The sequence below is a fragment of the Pinus tabuliformis genome, chromosome 5_2, assembly GCF_031772625.1.
Source record: "Pinus tabuliformis cultivar Carrire ecotype Pingquan chromosome 5_2, CPIR1, whole genome shotgun sequence".
Classification (NCBI taxonomy): Eukaryota; Viridiplantae; Streptophyta; class Pinopsida; order Pinales; family Pinaceae; genus Pinus; species Pinus tabuliformis.
In genome coordinates, this window is record NC_142306.1 from 981597351 (window position 1) to 981620479 (window position 23129).

The 23129-nt window shown below is 37.8% G+C and overlaps 1 protein-coding gene across 4 annotated transcripts in view; it reads left to right on the forward strand.

Annotated features, from left to right (window-relative positions):
- Nucleotides 1-21077, forward strand: part of LOC149162591 (endonuclease 4-like) — a 326614-nt gene extending 305537 nt beyond the window's left edge. For 3 of the 4 annotated variants that reach the window (XM_089437328.1, XM_089437327.1, XM_089437326.1), the window contains exons 8-9: nucleotides 20001-20074; nucleotides 20191-20602. In XM_089437328.1, coding sequence (XP_089293454.1) covers nucleotides 20001-20074; nucleotides 20191-20318 — 202 coding nt within the window. In that variant the 3' untranslated portion in view covers nucleotides 20319-20602. Of the gene's footprint in view, nucleotides 1-20000; nucleotides 20075-20190; nucleotides 20603-20976 lie in introns of those variants that run through there. The other variant, XR_016261938.1, reaches the window with a different exon arrangement.
- Nucleotides 21078-23129: the final 2052 nt, after the last annotated feature.

The following is a 23129-nucleotide window of genomic DNA, read 5'->3' on the forward strand; positions in this document are numbered from 1 at the left end:
TAGCACACACAAGTGACAACATTGATTTTGGACAAATATCCCTAGAAAAAACCAATGTGGGAAACTGGTGCAACAGTTGAGGGTTTGTATTATTATGCAGTTATTTCTGAGTACAATTCTTCGGATGCCCAAACTAGCAATCCTATACAGAGATCTAACTGGACAAAAAGATAGTGACATGATCTCACCCTGTCACTGGGAAATTTGGCACTGATCTGCGCTAGAGATGAGCCTCTGCACAGCACTGCATCACACCCACGCAGTTACTGCATCACTGCTGCTGGGCTGAGTTGCACCCCCTCTTGATCCTCTACTTGCTGGAAACTTTGGCCCTCTGGCCTCTCGGTTTCACACCTTGGCTCCGACACTAGATCCTAACTGTTCCCTAGTAGAAATACAGACTCCCTCTGAAGGTCAACGCTGCCACAACGTAACTCTACATTGCCTCTGCGTGGCCTAATGCTGCCTCTCCAGACTATTGTCTACCTTCTCTGCGTGCACTCTCCGGATCCGGAAAACTTCCTCCAAAAAATTATCCCTGCCCCTCACTGCAAGAAATATCCTCAATCACCTTCTCCGGCAACTGTTGCGTTACTCTCTTAAAAAAATCGATCTCTAATCTCTCACCCAATATCTTTTCCAAATGCCCATTGAAGTCCTTATAATCTTCTCGTTGAGTAATCAACAACCTAGATTAGATTCTAATCAATGTTTTAGATCATATTGACTCGATCTCTATCTTCTTCTAGAAGATTCACACTCAGTTTCATTAATACCCTTTAATTATTTTAATTTCCTAAGTTTAGACTTAGGCACCTATTAAAAATAATTAATTATTTCAATAAAATTGTCTCAAGGTGGAATTTCCCAAAACGATTTCTGGGTATTCTGGAATGCATGTGTCCTAGCCTCTGCAAAATTTGAGGCTCAGAGTACATCCGATGCTACCAGAAATCAACACATACATCACTTCTTAAAGTGTGATAGTAAGAAAGTCAAATTAATTGGCTTCACAAACTCTGATTGGGGTGGCAGTGAGACCAATGGAAGAAGCACTACCAGAGAATGCTTTAGTCTAGGAGATGCTATGATCTCATGGATGAGTAGGAAGCAAGATTCTGTTGCATTGAGTAGTGCCGAGGCAAAATATGTGGCTGCATGTGAAGTGGGAAAAGAGGTTGTCTGGTTAAAGATGTTTCTGACAGATTTTTTCGAGAAGTCTTTGGGTCCTTCTGTGATTAATTGTGGCAATCAAAGTTGTATCTAGATGTTTGGAGATCCCATGTTTCATTCGAGGACAAAACATATCAATAATAAGTTGCACTTTATTAGGAACTTGGTGCAGGATGGGATTGTGAAGTTAGAGTATGTTCCGACAGATGAACTGGTAGCAGAGGCTCTTCCTAATAAGATGTTTGAATATCTAAGGAACCTGTTGGGTTTGGTAGATATTGGTAATTGTATTATTGATAAGGAAATGGGAGATATTTGTTGAGGCTTTGTGAGTGAAGCATTGCCTGGGGAGACATCTGGCCGACACAATGTGTTGATGTCTAGTAACGTGGAACTGAAAAGGTGGTGTTGTTTATTGAGCTTTGCTTTGGATACACACCTGTATGTTTGGGTTGGTGGTTAGCAAGTAAGCCTGATGGTACCTAGAGGGGTTGAAAGCTTGAGTCCATCTAAGTCCCACTTGGATAGATTGCACTAGTCAAGAATCTAGGCCATGGCATTGTGGTGCCTAAAAGTACTTCTTGTTTTCATATAGTTTGAGATCTTCCATTTTATGTGTACATTATGAATACCTCCCTAGTTAAGAGGGAGTGTTAGAAAATGTAACTATGTTCGGTCTTCAATAATGTACTTGAGTCATTATGTAATGTACTTGTCAAAAGAATAAAGAAAATGATTTTTATTATTGTCGCAATGACTTATTAAAGCATGGGTTTCATGCTTGGGTCATCTTATATTAGTCAAAGTCCTCGTTGTGGACTCTTAGGATTAATATTGAGTTTATAGTCATTGTATATTCGAAGAGACCCTTCGGCTTTCAGATCATGTAACAGGTTTTGTATCTAGTCAAAAATGAATTATGTGTCCTCCACATCATGTCGGCCTAAAGACCCCCATTCGACCCACAAGAAGCCTATATATTGAAAGAGGTCGAAGTCATTTGAAGCACTCACTCTCAAGGAAGTTCGATATCCCTAGAAGAGTTGGAGAAGTGTGAAGTCTGTTGTTGCAATGACGAAAGAAATGCGAGTTTGGGGGAATCTCTAGAGAAGAAGAAAATCAAGCTTTTGGTGTGTGTCTCTCTCTATTTCGTGGTCTGGGTTGGGAGATCGAAGTCTCGTAATATTTTGTGGTTGTCCTAAGTTGCTGGAAGTTGTTGCCTAGTCAAAGTTGCTGGAAGGGGTCGAAGATTTGGGAGGCTGACATGGTGTGGAAGGAAGGTTTGGTCTTGGTCTACGGAAAAGAGCCTCAGAGGATACTATTGAAAGGAAGGATTATCTTGACTGGGTTTTCCCCTCGAGGGGGGTTTTCCCTGGCATGTGCCTATATCTTGTGTCTCTTGTTTTGTGATCTTCATGTGTATAATTGCTTGATGAAAGATAAGATAACAAAGAAGTAAAAGAATACAACACACAAGTAATTATCAAGAAAGGATAATCAAACCTTAATAATATCTTTGATTTTCCAACAAGAATGAGTGTGAGGTCTTTTGAAAGTCGAGGTGATGAAGCACAAAATTAAACTCTGGAGTTGCCAAGGTGAGAGATCTTCAACCCACACCCCGTTTTTCTCACCTGACCAAGGGGTGTACAAGTGTTGTACTTGGGGAAAATATTATGATTTGTCCTTTGCAACGGCGCCAGAAAATGTTGTAGCTCCTAGAGACAACCCCCAGGTTGAGGAGAGGTCAGTTCCTAGGACATCTTAGTGTCTCTTGAAGATAATTCATTTTTTTATTTATTTATTTTTTTTTTTTTTTATGTCAGAGGAATCGGCAACTGGGATAGCCTCGCAACTTGCGTGACACGGGGTCGATTCTGGCCGCCACCACTATAACCTCTGGGCTTCGCACCTGCCCACTATAACGCGTCACCAAGGTAAGTCCGAGGGATTTGAACTTGTGACCTCAAATACAGAGTCCGCCTTACAAACGAACTACACCGCCATGCAATTACCAACTTGCCTACCCCCGTGGGGCTGAAGATAATTCATTGTTGCTAAAGAAATAAATGTAAAATGATTTTAAATTTGGTTTAATTACCTTTCACAGAGGCAGATTCAAATATACATAAACAATATAGATCATCCCAAGAGTAAATGTTCAAGTCTGGTGGCCTACACACAATAAATGCAGCTTAATTTATCGTTGCAGTAAAGATGGGAAGGAGAAAAATAAGGAAGGAACTCAGTACAGAGGGCTGGACAGACCCAGAATCCTAAGCAGTAAATCCTAGTAGAATCATGAAAGAATAAGGAAATGAAGTGCAGAAATTATGGAGCACATTTTAAGGTTTCCAACTCAATATTTCACAGGTACTTTCTACTACAATATAACATAGTAAATCTGCAATCTCATAGGTACTGTCTGCTACAACATAACATAAGTAAATCCATGATTTATGAGTGAATCCAACAGCTACAACTTACACAATTTCTAATGAAGAGAAACACACATGAAGTGACATACAGAGGAAGAACACATACTACACATTCCTATGCTTGGAATCACCAGATCTTCTTCATTAATCTTCAAAAATGGAGTCCATATCACAGGCTCAAACTGGTGAAATTTGTAGAACAATTACCCCCTTAGGAACAGGAAATCGAACCAAAACTCGGAACCTCTCTCTGAAAACAAAATTCCGAATCACTAAAAAGATATAATTCAGAACCACTGAGAATAGAATTTGGGAACCCCTGTAATGACTTTTTCCTCCCTTTTTATAGGGAGAACTAAAATGAGAACCACTTACAAAATATCTTGGAATGCACAACTGTCTGAGCGTGCGACTAGCCTGATTGTCCTAATGATTGCATGACAGGTTTGATTCTTTTCTTGAAAATGTAAAATTAATAAAGCATGTAAAACATGGGGTGTCATGACTAACACGGTAAAATATCTCCTTTGTTGATTATTTTGTTGCTTTCTTTCTCTAACTGTTTAATTTTCCCTTTTGGCGCTGGCCGTGATCCGATGCGATGGCATTGAAGGTGCCCTTTGACCAAGCTGTCGATCCATCCACCCTTATTACCTCTATGTTATACTATTGGGGCTCAATACATCTCTCAACATTTCCATAGTGCAGCTTTGGAGTTGAAACACATCGTAACTTTATTTAAATGACAATACGAAAACACAAAATTCTGATGCCTTTAGCCCTTCTGTACTTAGCTCCTTATTACTTATACACCATAGAACCACTGCCTATGAGCACTAGTATAGCGCTTAGGGGTTGCAGTATCAAAGCCTTTGTCCATCATAACTCTATTTAGGGGCTCTTGTCAGGGGCCTATTTCCCTTTGTAATCGCGCTCTACCCTTGGTCCTTTTAGGTCCTTACGACAAAGTGCCAATCCACATCGAAGCCCCTCTCATTGGATCAGAACCTTCCCACGAAACAACTTAAATAGGAGTTACGGAATCTCTTCCCTTCGAAATGCCGACCTCCGAGATGACATCATGATGAGGTCATCATCTCCATGTGGCGCCTCCTGAGTAGTGACACGTGTCACACAAATTTCCCCACTAGTCCACCTAAAAATGTTAAAACTAACTGCCACGTGTCTTCTGTATGGCCACGTCATGCTGACGTCATCTACCTCATCAGCCCCTGAGGGCTCATCACCTACCGTTGTGTGTCCTATCTTGAGGAGAGAGAGAAGGGTCCCCTGTCTTTGGTTTCAAATGTGATTTCCTTTGTAATTCTCTTTTCCTCGCTACCTCAGCGCTTCTAAAGAATTGTAATTGTTAAGGATTTACAAAACTTCGAGGCTCTGAAAGCTCAAGGTTCGAAATTATTTCGCTCCAAGGTTCTGATATCAGGTCCAGATATACCTTCCTTCCCACTGCCTACTCCGATATTCCATTTCGGGCCCGTCTTTGAATAGACCGTTGAGGTCCCTTTTTTCCGACCACTAATATCCCGATATGCCTTCTGCTCCAAGGTTCCAATATCAGGTCCTAATGGTCAGCCTTCCCTTCAGATTTTAGACTTCCGCTCTTCCTTTAGATTTCGGACTTCGGCCCTCCCTTTTTGGCTTTCCCTTTGGTTTTCAAATTTTGGCTCTTCCTTTGGCTAACCAAGATCGCACCCTTCCTCTTTGTACTAGGGATGAAAAATAGGACCATTTGACATAATGACGAGAGGGTATGACATGTGACAACAACTCCTCTTCAAGACAAATACTCCTAGACTTGGATTTGACATTCTCAACCTGCAAACACAATTATTCTAAAGGTGCACCTAAAACATTGCCACACAAGAAAATATTTTACAAATTTAAAATTGCAACATCAAATATACCTTATTCCATAAGCTTGGAGCAACTAGGTCACAAGTTTTTCCATTGAAGGATTTACCGAGTACAAAATGAAGAGAACAAATCTCTATATAAGTTTTAGTTCAACTCTGCTCTCTAATAAAATATTAAATTCCTAAGAAAAAATAAATTATTTACAACTAGCTAAGGGAGAAAATTAGGTCAAAAGGCCATAGAAATGTGCTTGGATACAATATTCTTGATGATTGTAATGCCACATGTAAGCTTTCTCCACCTTCTAAATCCAAATCTAAGTGCCACTTGTCCTCTTCATGTGCAATGTGCTCTCCAGATAACTTCCTCCAAAATATTAATAAAAGGCTGGGTCAAATACGTAGGGTGAACTTCCACAAGGTGCCCATGAATGCCAAGTGTAAAGCTCCACAAGGAAGGCACATTGCTATAAATAACTACCTCCAAATAATAATAGGGTGAATCTCCAAGTAAATGAGTAGTTTTCCATGAGTATACCATCATTGATGAGGAAGTTCTAGAAATGCATGCAAATGCCAAGTGTAGTGCTTGAGTGCTTCTTCTAGAACTCTTTTGACCAAGAAATATTAAAATATGTTGCATGAACTAGTGTGTCCTTGGTCTTTGAGCTTCCTTTGACTAGAATAGCAGTAAAATACTCCCTCAAGCACGTGTGCCCTTGAAACTTGAGTTTTTGTGGACAAGTTTGAAGAGAAAAACCATGAAATATTCCATGAACAACTGCACCCTAGGAAATAGTGCCTTTGTCCACTTAACAACTTCCATCATAATAAAATATTCCTTCGTGCATGTGCCCTTAAAGAGAGGGGAGTGTGCCCTTGAAGAATGTGCATTTATGTCCACTTTAACCAAATCAACCTTCAAGTTCTCACCCTAGAAAGGATGCCCTTGACACGTGCAAATGGGTCTTTATCAAATCCATGTGATCTCCTTAAATGTGTGGAAATCGACACCCTTTGATCATGTCAAACCCTCACTAGTCACTTAACAAGTGTGCAAGGTGTGAACAAGGTTATGCAAAAGTGAATATGTCCTTGATCCAGATCTTTTAACTTCAAGGATGCATATAGAATTGCATATAAAAGAGCATATTAACCAAGTAACTTAACACATAAAAAAGAAACAAAAATCATAAAGAAACCATGAGATCAAAGGCGCACAAACGATTTGATTACAGAGTTCACCCAATTTGGGCTATGTCTCTGGGCCTTGTTCAAACTAGGGAGGCCTTCTTTAATTAAGTGGCATCAAATAAATCAATTACAAACAACTTTACAAAATTGACCCTTATACCTCCAATTCAGATGATGCCCTGAAAATGGAGAGCTTTACTAGAGAAACATACTGTAAAAATGGATTCCTGGCACGAAAATGGGCAAAATTGACTATAAACTTGTCAAATTCTGACACTGTCACCTTTAACCCTTTAAAGGAATCTTTTCGGCATCTCAATGATTCCCTTGCTCATGGTTCCACACCCCTCCATCGCTCCCCCATTCAAATGGTGTATGAGTGTTTAAATATTATTGGCGTGGCAGAGTTAACAATGTAGCGAGCCATGGCTCATTAGTAACCGCCCGATGGATTGAGTGGGGGAGGGCTGGGTTCAAAACCTGCCCACCCCATTCTTGGCACGCATTTGTTTTACAACTCGGTGCTGGTATATTTGTTTTAACGGGCAGTCAATATAGCAATTGCAGTTATATAACATGCGACCATCGGTTTGTTTACATGTGATTCGGTCGGGGGTTGGGTGGGTCCGCCGAGGGTGGCCCACCCACCCCATTATATACATATAATCGTTGGTTAATCACTATTGGGGGGTAGCAGCCCACACCCCCCAACCCCTCCTCCCCATTATCTATATATATATATATATATATATAGAAACAATAGATAAAAAAATTTCCACCAGAAAATAAGGGATATTATACAAATTAAAGAGGCGACAAATTCGCCCGTTCTAGTGGCCGGATTCCGTGCATTGGGACTCCGCCAAATTGTTTCCTCATTAGTGGCTGCTACTTGGCCAAGTTTGACCAAAAATTTGACCAGCTATAACTTGAGCATACGAACTCGGATTTGAGTGTCATTCGCACTGTTGGAATCAGGGCAATGAGCACTACGATCTGGTCCTAGTTTCACTTCCATTTGAGGACTTTGATTTTTGAGCTATTTTCAAGGCCACTTCTATTTATGGATCCTCCTAGATCATTCCTCCCCACTGAGGAGCTTTTGGTCCTCCAAAAGCATGACCACATCCTGCACACTGCTTGTGTCCTCGTCAAACCACACTTTCAACATCTGCATTGCATGCAAATCTGGTACATTCTTTGCAATCACATACAAAACCACACATGACTCAAACAACCCCATACTTGCCAAGAGTTTATAACACACACTCTTTGGTCAAGTTTTACATAATAGAAACCAATACCCCAACTACCAACAAAAGGCCAAAAACATCATCATTGCTTTAATAAGCGATGGAAAACACATCATCACTTTTACAATTATTCGCAATGCATGATTTACAAACTGTGGCCATGACAAGCGACTATACCTAGTAAAACCATCTCTTACTCAACAAAGTGAATGGGTCATCTCCCTGTGGCAGATTCGCTTGTTGAACATCTTCACCAGCTAGTTTCTTCATAGGTGTTTTCTGGGCTTGGAGTGTCTGACACACAACTTTCTGGTGTCCATTCTTGTTGTAATAATTACAATGATTCTTTCTCCTCCAAAATTTTCAGATTGTCTTGGAACACTTTCTCCTAGTGCGCCTCTGATAAGTGCCCATGGAATCCTCATTATCAGTGGAATGCAATGAGGTGCTTTCATCATCTGTCGTTGGTTGGTCACTGGTTGTCTTGGAGCATTCCCCAACTTCCTTTCTGACATATCCAAGTCCTGAATAACGAGAAGATTCCTACACTTTGATGGGATTCACAATGCCTTGGCCATTAATGTCGAGGCCTTTTCCTTGATACCCTATTTTCTTCAACAATTTTGATCGAATTTTTGTAGTTTATTTCTCAAAAACAATGAAATCATCATCATAAAAAGTACATGAAATTGACTAATCACTTTTTCCTCAAGCTTGTCATGTTGTAGCGTTTCCAAGGCCTCCTCCTTGGCTTGTAACTAATGTTGCAACCTTTGTTTCTCCTTCTTTGCTTCTTGTAGGAGTCTCCTTAGTTCAACATTCTCTGCCTGAATGCTTTGGTTGATTTCTTCGAGTTCTTGGAGCCATGCCGCATTTGGTGCCTTTTTCATTTTTGGCACAACATCTGCTAAAATCTTTGTCTCATCCACCGAATCAAAACCCAAGTCGATGGGTCCATGCGCTGCAATCTTTATTTCGTCACCTAAGTCTGATCCCAGGTCAATTGGTCCATTGCCTGCAAATCTCGTAGTTGTGATCTTCTCATCATCCTCTGATTCATGGTCTTGTTGCACGGTTACAACTGTCTTTTGCTTCTATTTTCTATCGTTCCTCTTAGGTCTCAATTCTGGATGCAGTTTCCAACAATTCTCCTCATCATGCCCTTCTTTCTCACAATGAGTACAAGAGGGCCTTGCTTCTCTTCTCTTGGCTGTTGTTGTCCTCTTCGGGCGATCATCTTGCTCATGCTTCTCCCTGCTTTCAAGATGTACATCCTTCACACTAGCTTCATCAAGAGACTTAGGTTCAAATAATAACAATGAATGACGCAAATAACTATGCAAAGAGCCAATATATTTCATCAACATCTCAGAAGTGTCTAGTGGAACATTCAATGCTAATTCTTGTTTTCTAAACTCCTTTGTAAAATTATGAATAGTTTGACCTTTGTTTTGTTTCAAATGTTGCCATTCCATCATGGCCTTCTGTCTATAACCCAATGGGTAAAATTGTCCTCTTAAAGCAGAAATGAACTCAGACCAAGATGAAAGAAGTTTACGACTACTCTTACCACCTTGTTGCAGCTTGCCTTCCCACCAGACGAGAGCAGTGCCACTCAATCAAAGGGATGCTAGTTGGATCTTGGCTTCATCCTCTTTGATTTGTTGTATGCAGCAATACACTTCAACCTGTCTTATCCAATTATCTAGCTTTTCTGCATTAGATTCTCCACTAAATATAGGTAAATCAAATTTGACATCCAGCTTGAAAAAGGGCTTTTTAGATGCATTCCTCTGATTCTTGTTAGAATGATGAGAAGAGGAAGAAGAAGAACTTTCACTGGAGGACGGAGAGGGAGGAGGCTCTTCTCCTCCACCTTCATGATTTATCGAGGCATGATCATTTGGTTCTTTCTTCTTAGGCTTGATTGTCTTCTCATATTCTGCAAACAACTTGTCAACTTTCTCTGCCACGGTGAAGATCTTGCGATAATTTCGCTCTTCCTCCAATCGGGCTTCCTCATCTTCCATGTTTTGTCTTCGTACTGCACGCCCTGCTTTAGGATCAAAGGATTGAAGTTTTCCTTCACCTCTTTGGAGCTTGATCCTGGTTAGCACTCACTCATGAACTCACATCAAGAAGACTTGCTCTGGTACCAAACTTGATCGAGATCTTTTAACTTCAAGGATGCATTTAGAATTGCATATAAAACCAAGTAACTTAACACATGAAAAAGAAGCGGAAATCATAAAGAAACCATGAGATCAAAGGAACACAAATGATTTGATCATGGATTTCACCCAATGTGGGTTACGTTTCCGGGCCCTGCTCAAAGTAGGGAGGACTTCTTTTATTAAGTGGCATCAAAGAAATCAGTTACAAACAACTTTACGAAATTGACCCTTATACCTCAAATTCAGATGATGGCCTGAAAATGGAGAGCTTGGCTAGAGAAACAGATTGCACTGATGGATTCCTAGTGCGAAAACATGCAAAATCGACTATAAACTTGTCAAATTCCGACACTGGGCCTTTAAAGGAATCTTTTCAGCTTCTCAATGATTCCCTCGCTCATGGTTCCACACCCCTGGGTCGCTCAGTTTTCCAAGCCTGTCCTCCATTGGTCCCCTGTTCGAATGGTGTATGAGTTTTTAAATAATATTGACGTGGCAGAGTTAACAAGGTAACGAGCCATGGCTCATTGGTAACCACCTGGTGGATTGAGTGGGGGTAGGCTAGGTTCAAAACCTGACCACCTGATTCTTGGCATGCATTTGTTTTACAGCTTGGCATTGGTATATTTGTTTTAACGGGCAGTAAATATAGCAATGGCGGTTATATAACACGCGATCACCAGTTTATTTACATGTGATCCGGATGAGGGTTGGGCAGCTCCGCTGGGGGTGACCCGCCCATCCCATTATATATGCAAATTGAGTGGGGGTGGGCTGGGTTCAAAACTGTTGACACCTAATCATAGGGATTGGGTGAACAACTGTAATTAGTGTAAATAAATGAAAGAGGAAATGGAGAGTCATCTTCTGAAGCATTCTCAACCTGTGGAATCTTCTTCTGAAGCACTCTCTCCCCCGCATGAAACTCCAATGGCAGATGATACTTTGAGTGATGTGATTGACAAAATTGGGAGACTCAATCTTGAGTCAGTGCCAACTCAATCAACAGAGAAACTTGGACCATCTCAAAAAGGTCCCCCAAAGTGACTGACAAAGACACTTGAAAGTGTTCATCCTGATGAGATTGGAAAGACAAAAGTTAGAAATTCAACCTGGAAAAATGGAGGTGATGTAGATGACTCTGATTCACCTGTTGATATGGATGTTTCTTATGATTGTGAATTGAATTTGTCTACAGATTTTGAACCAACTTCCTTCAAAGAAGTTTTTTGTCATGATGAATGGAAAGAAGTAATGCAAAAGGAGTATGATGCCTTGATAAAGAATGGAACTTGGAAGCTGGTTGATCCTCCATTGGGAACCAAACCAATTGGCTGCAAGTGGGTCTACAAGAACAAGTATAAAGTTGATGGCTCACTTGACAAGCACAAAGCCAAGCTTGTGGCAAAAGGTTTTGCACAGAAGGAAGGGGTCAATTATGAGGAGACTTTTGCCCCCACAACAAAATGGGCTACCATTCGGACACTCTTTGCCCTAACAACTCAGAACGGTTGGAAAGTCCATCAAATGGATGTAAAAACTGCTTTCTTGAATGGAGATCTAAAACAGAACATTTTATGTCCCAGCCTGAAGGATTTGTTGTAAAAGGACATGAACATAAAGTATGCAAACTTGTGAAATCCTTGTATGGCCTCAAACAAGCACCACGAGCCTGGTATGAAAAACTAATTGAGCATCTTCTGAAACTCAATTTCAAACATTATGATCTTGATGATGCAACTTTGTTTATCAAGAAGGTTGGCAAAACAGTCGTATATCTTGTGGTATATGTAGATGATCTTTTGATGATAGGGAACAATGAGAGCTACATTGCATCCATAAAGAAGGAATTGAGGAAAGGTTTTGAAATGACTGATTTGGGCTATGTTCATTACTATCTTGGTATTGAAGTAACTCAACATCCAAAGTCCATAATCCTTTCTCAAAAGAAGTACATTGGAGATCTGTTGAACAGGTTTGGCATGACTGAATGCAATCCTTTGACTACTCCAATGGTACAAAACTTAAAGCTCACATCCATTGAAGGAAAAGAATTTGAGGATGCAACAAAGTATAGACAGCTTGTAGGAAGTCTTAACTACCTAACTAATACCAGACCAGACATTTCGTTTGTTGTTGGAATCCTCTCTAGGTTTCTTCAAAAGCCTTGTGAGGGACATTGGTCTGCTGCAAAAAGAGTTCTAAAGTACTTGAAGGGAACTCAGGACTTTGGAATCAAGTATACACATGTGGACGACTTCAGCTTGATTGGATACTCTGATTTAGACTTCGATAGAGACAAAGAAACTAGGGTATCTACTTCGGGTTATGCTATGAGTCTTGGATCAAGAGTTGTCTTTTGGAGGTCACGCAAACAATCAGTTCTAGCAGATTCCACAACAGAGGCAGAATATGTGGCCATAGCTGAGGCAACAAAAGAAATTGTGTGGCTCAGGAAAATTCTGGAAGGTTTGCAGGTAAAACAAGTACAATCGACTCCACTCATGATTGACAATACCTCGGCAATAAAGTTGGGCAAAAACCCAAAGTTCCATGATCAAACGAAGCACATCAATACAAAATATCATCTGATTCGACATCATGTTGAGGCCAAAACAATCCATCTTCACCATTGTTCCACTAATGAGTAAATTGCAAACATCTTTACCAAAGCTCTTGGAAGAGAAAAGCTTGAAAGATTCAAAACAATGCTTGGACTCACTCACATCCCTTCAGATTAAGGGGGGGAATGTTGACACCTAATCATAGGGATTGGGTGAACAACTGTAATTAGTATAAATAAATAATAGAGGAAATGGAGAGTCATCGGGAGATGAACTGAGCAGTCACTCCCTCTTGTATATAATAATGAACAACCTAAATGAATAACACAATTACATTTGAGGAGTTACCTCCTGGCCTGACAAAAACCTGACCACCCGATTCTTGGCATGCATTTGTTTTACAACTCGGCATTGGAATATTTGTTTTAACAGGCGGTCAATATAGCAATGGCGGCTATATAACACACGATCACTGGTTTATTTATATGTGATCCGGTTGAGGGTTGGGCAGGTCCGCAGGGGGTGGTCTGTTGGTTAATGAATGTTGGGGGGTCGCAATCCACCCACCAAAAATATATTTTTTCTGTTTTTTATAGAAACGATAGATAAAATTTTCTACCAGAAAATAAGGGTTAGTAGATAAATTAAAGAGGCGGCAAATTCGCCTGTTTCAGTGGTCAGATTCCATGCGCCGAGACTGCCAAATTGTTGCCTCATTAGTGACTACCACTTGGCCAAGTTTGAACATAAATTTGACCAGCTATAACTAGAGCATACGAACTCGAATTTGAGTGTCGTTTGCACTATTGGAATCAGGGCGACGAGCACTACGATCTGGTCTTGGTTTCACTTCTATTTGAGGACTTTGATATTTGAGCTATTTTCAAGGTCACTTCTATTTCTAGATCCTCTTGGATCAATCCTCATAGTGAAGCGCGCCACCGAGGGATGTGTATGAGTGGATAAAGTAGATGAGGTGAAGGGTCAAAAACCTTGCATGGTAATTACTAATTAGTCTTCCCTAGCCAACTCAAGGTCCAACTAGCTCCTCAAATCTTGTTCTAAAGGATAAGTATGATGATTTAGCATATGTGAACAAGCTAAATTGAGGCGAGGGTGAATTGACCTTTTTTCTTTTGTTTTGGTTCAACATATGTGCCAAAGTGGGAGTGCTTAGTCTCATGTATACCCTATGGGCTTTAAGTTACGACTCCTAGTGACAAATTAGCAAGTTAAACTTACAAAAAAGACCTCAATGAAGAATTAGAATAATAAAGTACTAATAGGCCAATACTTAGGCACTTAACTTATGGTTTAGGACTTGATTACAATATCTTGAACCAATTGGGTGCATTGACACTGCAAAAAACAAATAAATGAGAATTTAGGGGTTAATAAAGTTCAACATTTAGGGAATTATAGACAAACAATACCATGCACCTTTTAGGAGATGGATTGAAATGGAATGTAAGTGTAATTGAGTCTTTTTTTAGGTAAAAGGTTAATATGTGACATGGTACACAAATCACCGAGGCAAAATGATGAAGTGCGGTGAAAAGGTATGTAAGAAGTGGGGTTTACCTAGGCAAAAATGATGATATTCTTGCAGGAGTCAAGCTACCTAGGTAAAATTGTGGAAATGACTTGGAATATTAATGAAACTAGGAAAGTACATCACCAAATTAGGCGTTACTTATGGCCTAACCATGCAACATTAAGTGAAAGTGACTAGGATGTGACTATGTGATCACTATGATGAAGACAAGATACACCACTGAAGCAACCTCCACCAATAATCCAACCTTTGGAAGGCTAAAATGTTCCAATCAACCAAGGCAACCTCATCATCATCAAGGGGAATCACCATTCTCATCATCCAAGAAGGTCATCGCATGAAGGACTGTCTCAAGCAAAAATAAGTGTGTTATCTGTAGTCCCCCAACATCCTTGCAAATTACCCCTAAAATATGCATTTACCACTTGTGTCAACATGAGGTGTGATAGGTCACGAATCCAACAATATGGACTCCCAAGCCAATCCCTAGGAACAAAAGGGCAGAAAACCAAGACCTATCTCTTTGTAGATTACATAAGTTCATTGGAAATTTGATAGTATTGCTTTGTCTCATGTTCCCTGTGTTGAGACATAGTTAGGGCAGCAGTTAGTGTTTCTTATTAAAATTGATTTCTCTTTTCTTGATAATTACTTGTGATTCTTTATTACTTCTTCTTCTTATATAATTACTTTCAAAGGAAACTTCCAATACTTAAGACAAGACTTCTCACTCTCACCAAGAATTAAGTCAACCAACCAACCAAACATCCATTTCTCAAACTTCAAAGATGAACTTCATCAACTTTCTCCAACTTCGAATTTGAGTAAAATTTAGAGACTTCTTACATTTCAGACCTCAAGGTCTTCTAGACAAAACAACTCCTTCGTATGGAACTTCTATCCCTTTTCGCAACCTTCGCATACTTCTCTAACCGCATACCAAATCTTCAATTATATGCGTAGATGATCTCTTTCCAAGGGTACGAAGTTTCTCTTATAAATAGCTTTCCAAGTGGGTCCATAAGCCCTCTCTAGGCTGACATCTACTGACTGACTGACTTGTTCTTGAGAGCTGACTTAAACACTTTCTAGAACAGAAGTATTTTTTTCTTTCTTTGTTACAACAACCCAAATGGGTCTTTTACATCATTATGATGACCTTGACTCAATACAAAACCTTAGAAGCACACAATGGGTGCTTTGACCTACAACCAAAAAAAATTGAGCATGAAACCCATACTTCAATAAAATAAAATTTTCTTTTACAATAATTTTTCTTTTTCTTTCTTTTGACAAGTACATAAGAATTACATCCTCTCATGAGCCAAATGGCTAGCTACTCTTTTCAACACTCCCTCTTAACTAGGGAGGTATTCATAATTGATCAACCAGTACAAGGACAATACTCACTTTGAAAAGTTCTCATAATAAGAGTGTCAACATACACAATGCTAGGGATCTAGAATCTAGATACCATAACTGCCATGATATCCTCCCAACAAGGACTAAGGTGTCATCAAGGAAACTTGCCACTATAGATATCATCAGGCTACAACCTTGGTATTAATCCCACTGGATATAGATACCATCTAGGCCTCTTGCCAAGACACCAACCCTTATAGGGATGTAGGTATCATCAAGGTCAAACACTAAAATGGAGCCCCATAAGACTACGATACTCTCCCACACTAGGATCTAGACATCATCAAGGCCAAACTATAACTGAGATCTCAATACCAACCAAGCCAAGATGTCCTCCCAAGTACCATCATACAAGCACACAGCCTAAGGTACTCATCTCTCCCTCTTAACCAAATCAATCCAAGCATGCTTATCAAATATTCAAACTTATCAGGGAGAGATCAACACATCAACTACTTGTTCATCCATTAGAACATATTGTAGCCTCACGACCCCAATCAATTCCAATATATTGGTTCTTATTATCAATATGCTAGCATAAAATCCGAGGTCCTCAACCATTCTAATGCCTCTTAGGTTATCACAATATCCAAACAAATCTCGGCGGAAGCTTCCTTTTTCCAACAAGCAATACCAAACTTAGCCTCAACACTTCTCAAATCAACCGAGTCTTTGTTCACAAGAATAACCTTTAGTAGTGCTTTATTGATTCTTCTATTTCATTCTTTCTTCATGGTCTTCACTATACGTACGGTTGTCGGTCTTGGCCCATCATGTCCTCCTTCTCAGCTATGGAGGATATACACTTTCCTTCATCCAATCTCCCTCTCAACTTGGGAGATAAGTTCATCATTAACAACTTTATTCTTCCAACTACATAGTCCTTTTCTTTTGCATCATCAGAGAACTTCGACCTTTCAAAACTTCATTCATATGGCAACAAGGTCATCTTTCAATCATCAATGTAAACTTCAATGTCATCAGGGTTCTTGCAACTCCCTCTTTCCATCATGCTCAACATCATCATAAAGTCATCATCAAGTATGAGGTAGGCATACATCTTTACAACCTCTTGAAAATTATGTACCTACAAATCTCATTAGCAAGTACAACCAAGCAAAAATATATATGTACAAGAGCATGAAATTAACTTTATCAAACTAGGGTTATCATGTTATCACAAGGAGAGCATCTAGGGTTATCAAAACTTTGAAAATAAACCTTAGATATCCAACAACTAAACCATGTTAGGGTTTCAACCATAGCGGAATCATTTACACCTAGGGTTACACTTTCATGCCCTAGACTTTTACATCAACTTTTTCTAGGGTTTTGTCATAAACCCTAGATACAATTATCAAAACCTAAGAATCTAGGGTTTTACCAAAGTGACCAAATATCAAAGGATAATACTACAAGGGTTGATTTTAATCTGGAAATCAATCACCCTAACAATGTAAGAATCTTTATAATTCTCTAGCAAAACCCTAGATATAAGGGTTATTAATAGAAAGCAAAATTTTTAAAGACAAAATGATCGTACCTTCTTATATGATGGAGACATGCTACAAACTTTACAATCTTAAACATACCTTGAGTTGCTCCTTGAAGGGCTCCCTCTGCAACAAGGTTTCTCACAAATCCCTTCAAACCTTTTTTTTAGAATATTCCTGCAAATCTTTCTTCCAAGGAAAATACAAGAGAAAGGATTATGAGCAACAAAAATAAAGCTAGAAGTAATGAAATACAAAAACTTATCCTCTTGAAGGGCTCCCTTTCATCATGAAAGTCTTCTTTTAACCTTAGAACTGAGCATGTCACGAAATCCTAATACAATTCATGTTAGATCCTATATGAATAAAAACAATTATACATACCTCCAGGACGACATACCTTAGTCCTCCATACTTGTGAGTGATCATTCAAGATGCCAGTGCTTGATGCTTACATTACAGTTTGCCTTATGTCACACAAGACCGTTCCTTCCATTAGACAAGCTGTTTTTCCAAGCTTCAAACAATTCTAGGGCTTTTCCTTATTTCGCTGCTCTTTAGCAATAGGTCTATTGCCTATTTCAGGACTGTAAGTTAGGTACTTCTGAAATCTTTCTTTATCCTAAAACTAGGGTTTCCCACCTTCACAGTATGTGCTTTGTAAAGTCTTCCATACAGGTCACCCTGGTTCTTCTGCGAGGCGCCTTATATTACAGGCTGGAATGATTATTTCTAGACCCTTGTTCCTTCTCAATGTAACTTCAAGACTTAGGTCATTCAGATTTCTGAAAATGAGTAAGTTTTTCGGCCCCTTGTCTAGTTCTCAGGCCTTGCGGCCCTTTACCCACATATCTGATCATTGTTACAGAAGTCTTGGCCTCTCTTCTTCATCATAGCGAAGTTAATACAGAGTTATTATTGATTTTTGAGCACAGAACTTCAGCCTAATGGATACCATATTCTTCATCACAGTAAAGACATTCAGACATCTTCTCTTCTTTAATATAACCTTATTACTGATTTCAAACACTGTTTTTCAGACCACTGTTAGGTATTGGTTCTTCTTATGTACTGAATTCTTTGATTAGGTCTCTTACATGGAGATTTCTTTCGCTGGCTAGGAAATGACTGATATTAATCCACAGAGTTTCGTTCTTCATAGAGTATATGCACAGGTCCCTAGAATACAGGACATTTGACCTAATTCTAGACCAAATCATAAGCCTCCTCGGGATTTACCTCCTTTCTTTGACACACAACTTTCGGTTCTTAGGCTAATAAAGGATGTGAAGTTCAGTCTTGGTCTTCTTTTAATATAGGACTGTGGCAACATTCTTTCCAATCCACACTTTAAACAATACTTTTGTAGCTTCCACTAAGAGTTTTGGTTAAGAGTTTATTGATGCCAATCTCAGAGAATTTGCAATCCTTATAGATATCTCAGAACATATGGATACCAAGCCCAGATCTGTAGCCTTTCCAACTGCCTTATCTTTGACCTTAGCTCTGATACCATGTTGAGAAATTGTTAGGGCAGCAGTTAGTGTTCCTTATTAAATTGATTTCTCTTTTCTTGACAATTACTTGTGATTCTTTATTACTTCTTTTGATTTTCATGTTTTTATCATCATGATAATTGCCAAACAATGAAGATCACAAACAAAAGAAAGAGAGACACCAGAGATAGGCTCCAGACCGGGGAAAAACCCCTCCAAAGGGAAAACCCAAAAGAACTTCTCTTCTTATATAATTACTTTCAAAGGAGACTTCCAAGACCTAAGACAAGACTTCTCGCTCTCACCAAGAACTATGTCAACCAGCTAGCTAAACTTCCATTTCTCGAACTTCAAAGATGAACTTCATCAGCTTTCTGCAACTTCGGATCTGAGTAAAACTTAGAGACTTCGTACATTTCAGACCTCAAGGACTTCTAGACAAAATAGCTCCTTTGTATGGCACTTCTATCCCTTTTAGAAACCTTCGGATTCTTCTCTAACCACAGACCAAATCTTCAAGTATATGCGCAGATGATCTCTTTCCAAGGAGGACGAAGTTTCTTTTATAAACAGCTTTCCAAGTGGGTCCATAAGCCCTCTCTAGGCTGACATCTACTGGCTGGCCGACTTGTTCTTGGGAGCTGACTTGGACACTTTCTAGAACAAAATAATTTTTATTTTCTTTGTTACAACAGCCCAAATGGGTCTTTTACATCATGATAATGACCTTGACTCAAGATAAAACCTCTTACATCATGATAATGACCTTGACTCAAGATAAAACCTCAGAAGCACATAATGGGTGCTTTGACCTGGAAACCAAAAAAACCTGAGCATGAACCCCATGCTTTAATAAAACAATTTTTTCTTCTGCAATAATTTTTCTTTTTCTTTCTTTTGACAAGTACATGAGAATTACATCATCTCATGATCCTAATGGAAATTATGAAGACGGATGCTAGTTACTCTTTTCAACACCCTGATCTAGCTGAGTGTAGGTCATGAACATTCATTGTCTTTCTTTTTGTGCTCACTCATAAAAACTTGCTTTTGCATTCTATTTTTGTCCCCAATTATAGAGAAGGCATTACAGTTATAACATGTATCGATTGCAAAACCCCAGAACATGAGAGAGAGTTTTAGTCACTAGTTTTGAATTTGTGGAAATGTGTTTCTATACTTGTACTTGGTTTGTTTAACTTACATTTTAAGTTTACTTCAGTTTATGGTTTTCAAAGAAGCATCCCTTGACCTCGAAATATGACTGGTATGTTTGACTCTGGAGTCAATATTATAAATGCTCGTTGCATTTTTGGAATGCATAAGAAAATATTTTATGGGTGAATTTCATTTTCTGGCATCAGATATGCTGTTGAAAGCATTGGTCTGGCTTGCAAATGGGCATATAGAAATGCAACTCCAGGCACCATTTTAAGTGGTAAGTTATCAGATAGTTATAGAATTATACCAGATAACTTGAATTTAGTTTTAGAATTATACCAGTCAACGTGAATTTTTCAGCATTCTAAAAAAATATAAGTTTTTGAATCACAGATGACTATTTTCTCTCTCGGCTACCTATTGTTGAGAAACAACTTGGAAAAGGAGGCATAAGGTTGGCTGCAACTCTAAATCGTATATTTGATTCAATTTCGGTTCAAAGTCAAAGGTCAGCAATATGACAAGGCTGTTATGGGGATACAGGACAGTTCAGTGAGCTCAATTTGCAATAGGAATAGAAGCATTTCTGCGATATTAAGTGGTAACTTGTGCCTGTATTTCTTTTCAGTTTTATACTGTATTTATCATATTTGTGTTGCACCTTTAATACATTATGACAATTATTCATTTCCAAATTATCTAAAAAGAACCTACTGTAATTTCCACTGGTTTCTTGGAATGATACCACTTATCTATATTGCTTCAAGAAAAAAACAATAGAGACTTAAAACCCCTGCTTGTGATATTCTGTTTTCGTTCCCTAGGGCCATGGATGATAAATTTCTATATGGTCTCTTGTTTCTTATAGACCTATTTACATATGTTGTTACAAATAGGTAAATAAATCAAGCAATCTGCTTCACGTTCCTAAAATACGGTAAAGACTTTGTATTTGTTCCACGTCGGATTTTTTTTTATAATGATAATGTATATGATTTTGGGCATTATTGTGACACGGATCAACCAAATGGAGATTTAAATTGAAGATGCTATAATGTTTATTTTTTTCCCATGAAAATTTAGTGGGAAACTTCAAGAGCTTTTTCATATTTTGTTGATGGTATCCCGTATCAATTTGTTGATAAAGATTATGACATATTATGACATTAAATTTGGCAGGGGGAGCATTGAGTAAGACACACCGCAGAGACAGCAAATTTGAGAATCAATCTGAATATTTTTACCTGAAATTCGAAGCACTTAATTACATATATAGCCCATCAAATTATATTATAATATTTACTTATATCTAAATTTGAAATAATTTACAATTTTATATAAATTATTATTATATTGTAAATATTAATCATTGCAATTTCCTTTTTACGTTTTATTTGAAACATGGACCGAATTAATTACTTCACATTATGAATATGCTTATTTAAATATCAAAAATGGTATCCATTCGTCATTGTAATTGCTTTTGGCGACACTTATATTCATGATTGCAAAATGCATTGATTAAGAGTATGTCTATTAAAAACTAATTGAAGAATTACAGGCTTCTTAAAGGAATAATACAGATTTTATATGCCTTAGACACCTCATCGATAAATTTCTTTGGATTCACAAACATTCAATTTGTATTTAGATGCTTTGTTATGAAACTAAGTAATTGAACCTCAAAGTTCTTTGGAGCGATAATACATAAAAGACTTTGCATACAAGCAATAATAATCCTTCCAAATAGGTTATATATAATATATAATGTAATGCAAATATATCAATAATCAACTTGGATCTAATGGCACTAACTAAATTGCTACCATGATAGTTATGGTCCGTTGCTCATCTCTGCGAAATTTATTCATGTATTCAAACATTTATTTAAAAAAAAATATATATATATATATATAAAAGAAACAAGAAGCCCAATTTGACCTCCATCATTGTAAACAACCAAATTTAATGTGGTGTATAGTGAAATCATATTCCTAATAATAATGAAATAACATGATAGATTTTTATATTGGGCAACCTTAACCTTTTGTTTAAAACAAAATTCATTAGCATAAACATCAATATACAATAATATATTGCATTTGCACTATTCATTCTTTAACTTAAGCATAACCAATAATATAAATAATTTCTAGCTTAGATTCATTTAACACCAGATTTATCATGTGCCGAGAGGGATCAAATCTCTCGAGGTGTAAACCTTTTTTTTGGTGTGTAAAACTTGAGGGAAGGTTTGCACCTTGAGGGATTTGATCCCTCTCGGCGCATGATAGATCTGGTGTTAGATGGATCTAAGCTAGTTTCAATTGAGGGAAAAAATGGCACATTTTCAGATTATCATTATCATGTATATGTTTAAGATTAAATTTAAAATTCACATTATGTTTTCTTTGTTTGGCATAAACATATCATTCTATTCTTTATTTTGGTCTGTGTTGCTTTTCTTGAATCGTTTGTACGTCTCTGTTTGGATGTTTGAAGATTGATATGGCACATCCATTTCATTTAATTTTAGGTATCACAATTTTTGTTTGATCTATGTTGCTTTCCTTGAATCGTTTGTACGTCTCTGTTTGGATGTTTGAAGATTGATATTGCACATCCTTTTAATTTAATTTTAGGTATCACAACTTTTGACAACTAATTAATTCTAAATAATGTTCCTCCAAATATTACAAAATATATCTTGAAGAGTAGTTTTAATAATTTACTGCATCAAGTTTACTCTTGAAATAATTTATTTCCTAAAAAAATATTTTGATGATTTCTTTTTATCTATAGTCTACTTTGCAAAGTCAAGAAATAATGTATTTTCAAATTTTTTTTTAATGAGTGGCCAGACTTTTTAAATCTTTACATTATTTGTTTCTCCAGACAAATATCACATCTCCTTCAAGAATATTTTGATTTGTTTTGATGTTTATAAATATACATTTTTCTCTTATAAATATTTTGAATACATTGTTGTATGCAATTACTCTATTAGTAATTTCGAATATATGTAATTTTGAATATATGTAATTGTTTATTAGTAATTAGTTGGTGATGAAAAAGGGAAATGATCTTGTCAAGGATTAATTTGCACTTTGCAGGAGGATTGATTCTGCACATCTTTTTCATTTTAATTCTAGGTATTGCAACTTTTGACAGCTAATTATTTCTTAATAGCATACCTCTACATATTACTAAATATATCTTGAAAATATATATATATATATATATATATATATATATATATATGGCCTCAAGATTAACAACATCTAATGCTTCTAATGAAAACAATCAAATAGGATTAGAAAACAACATCTACA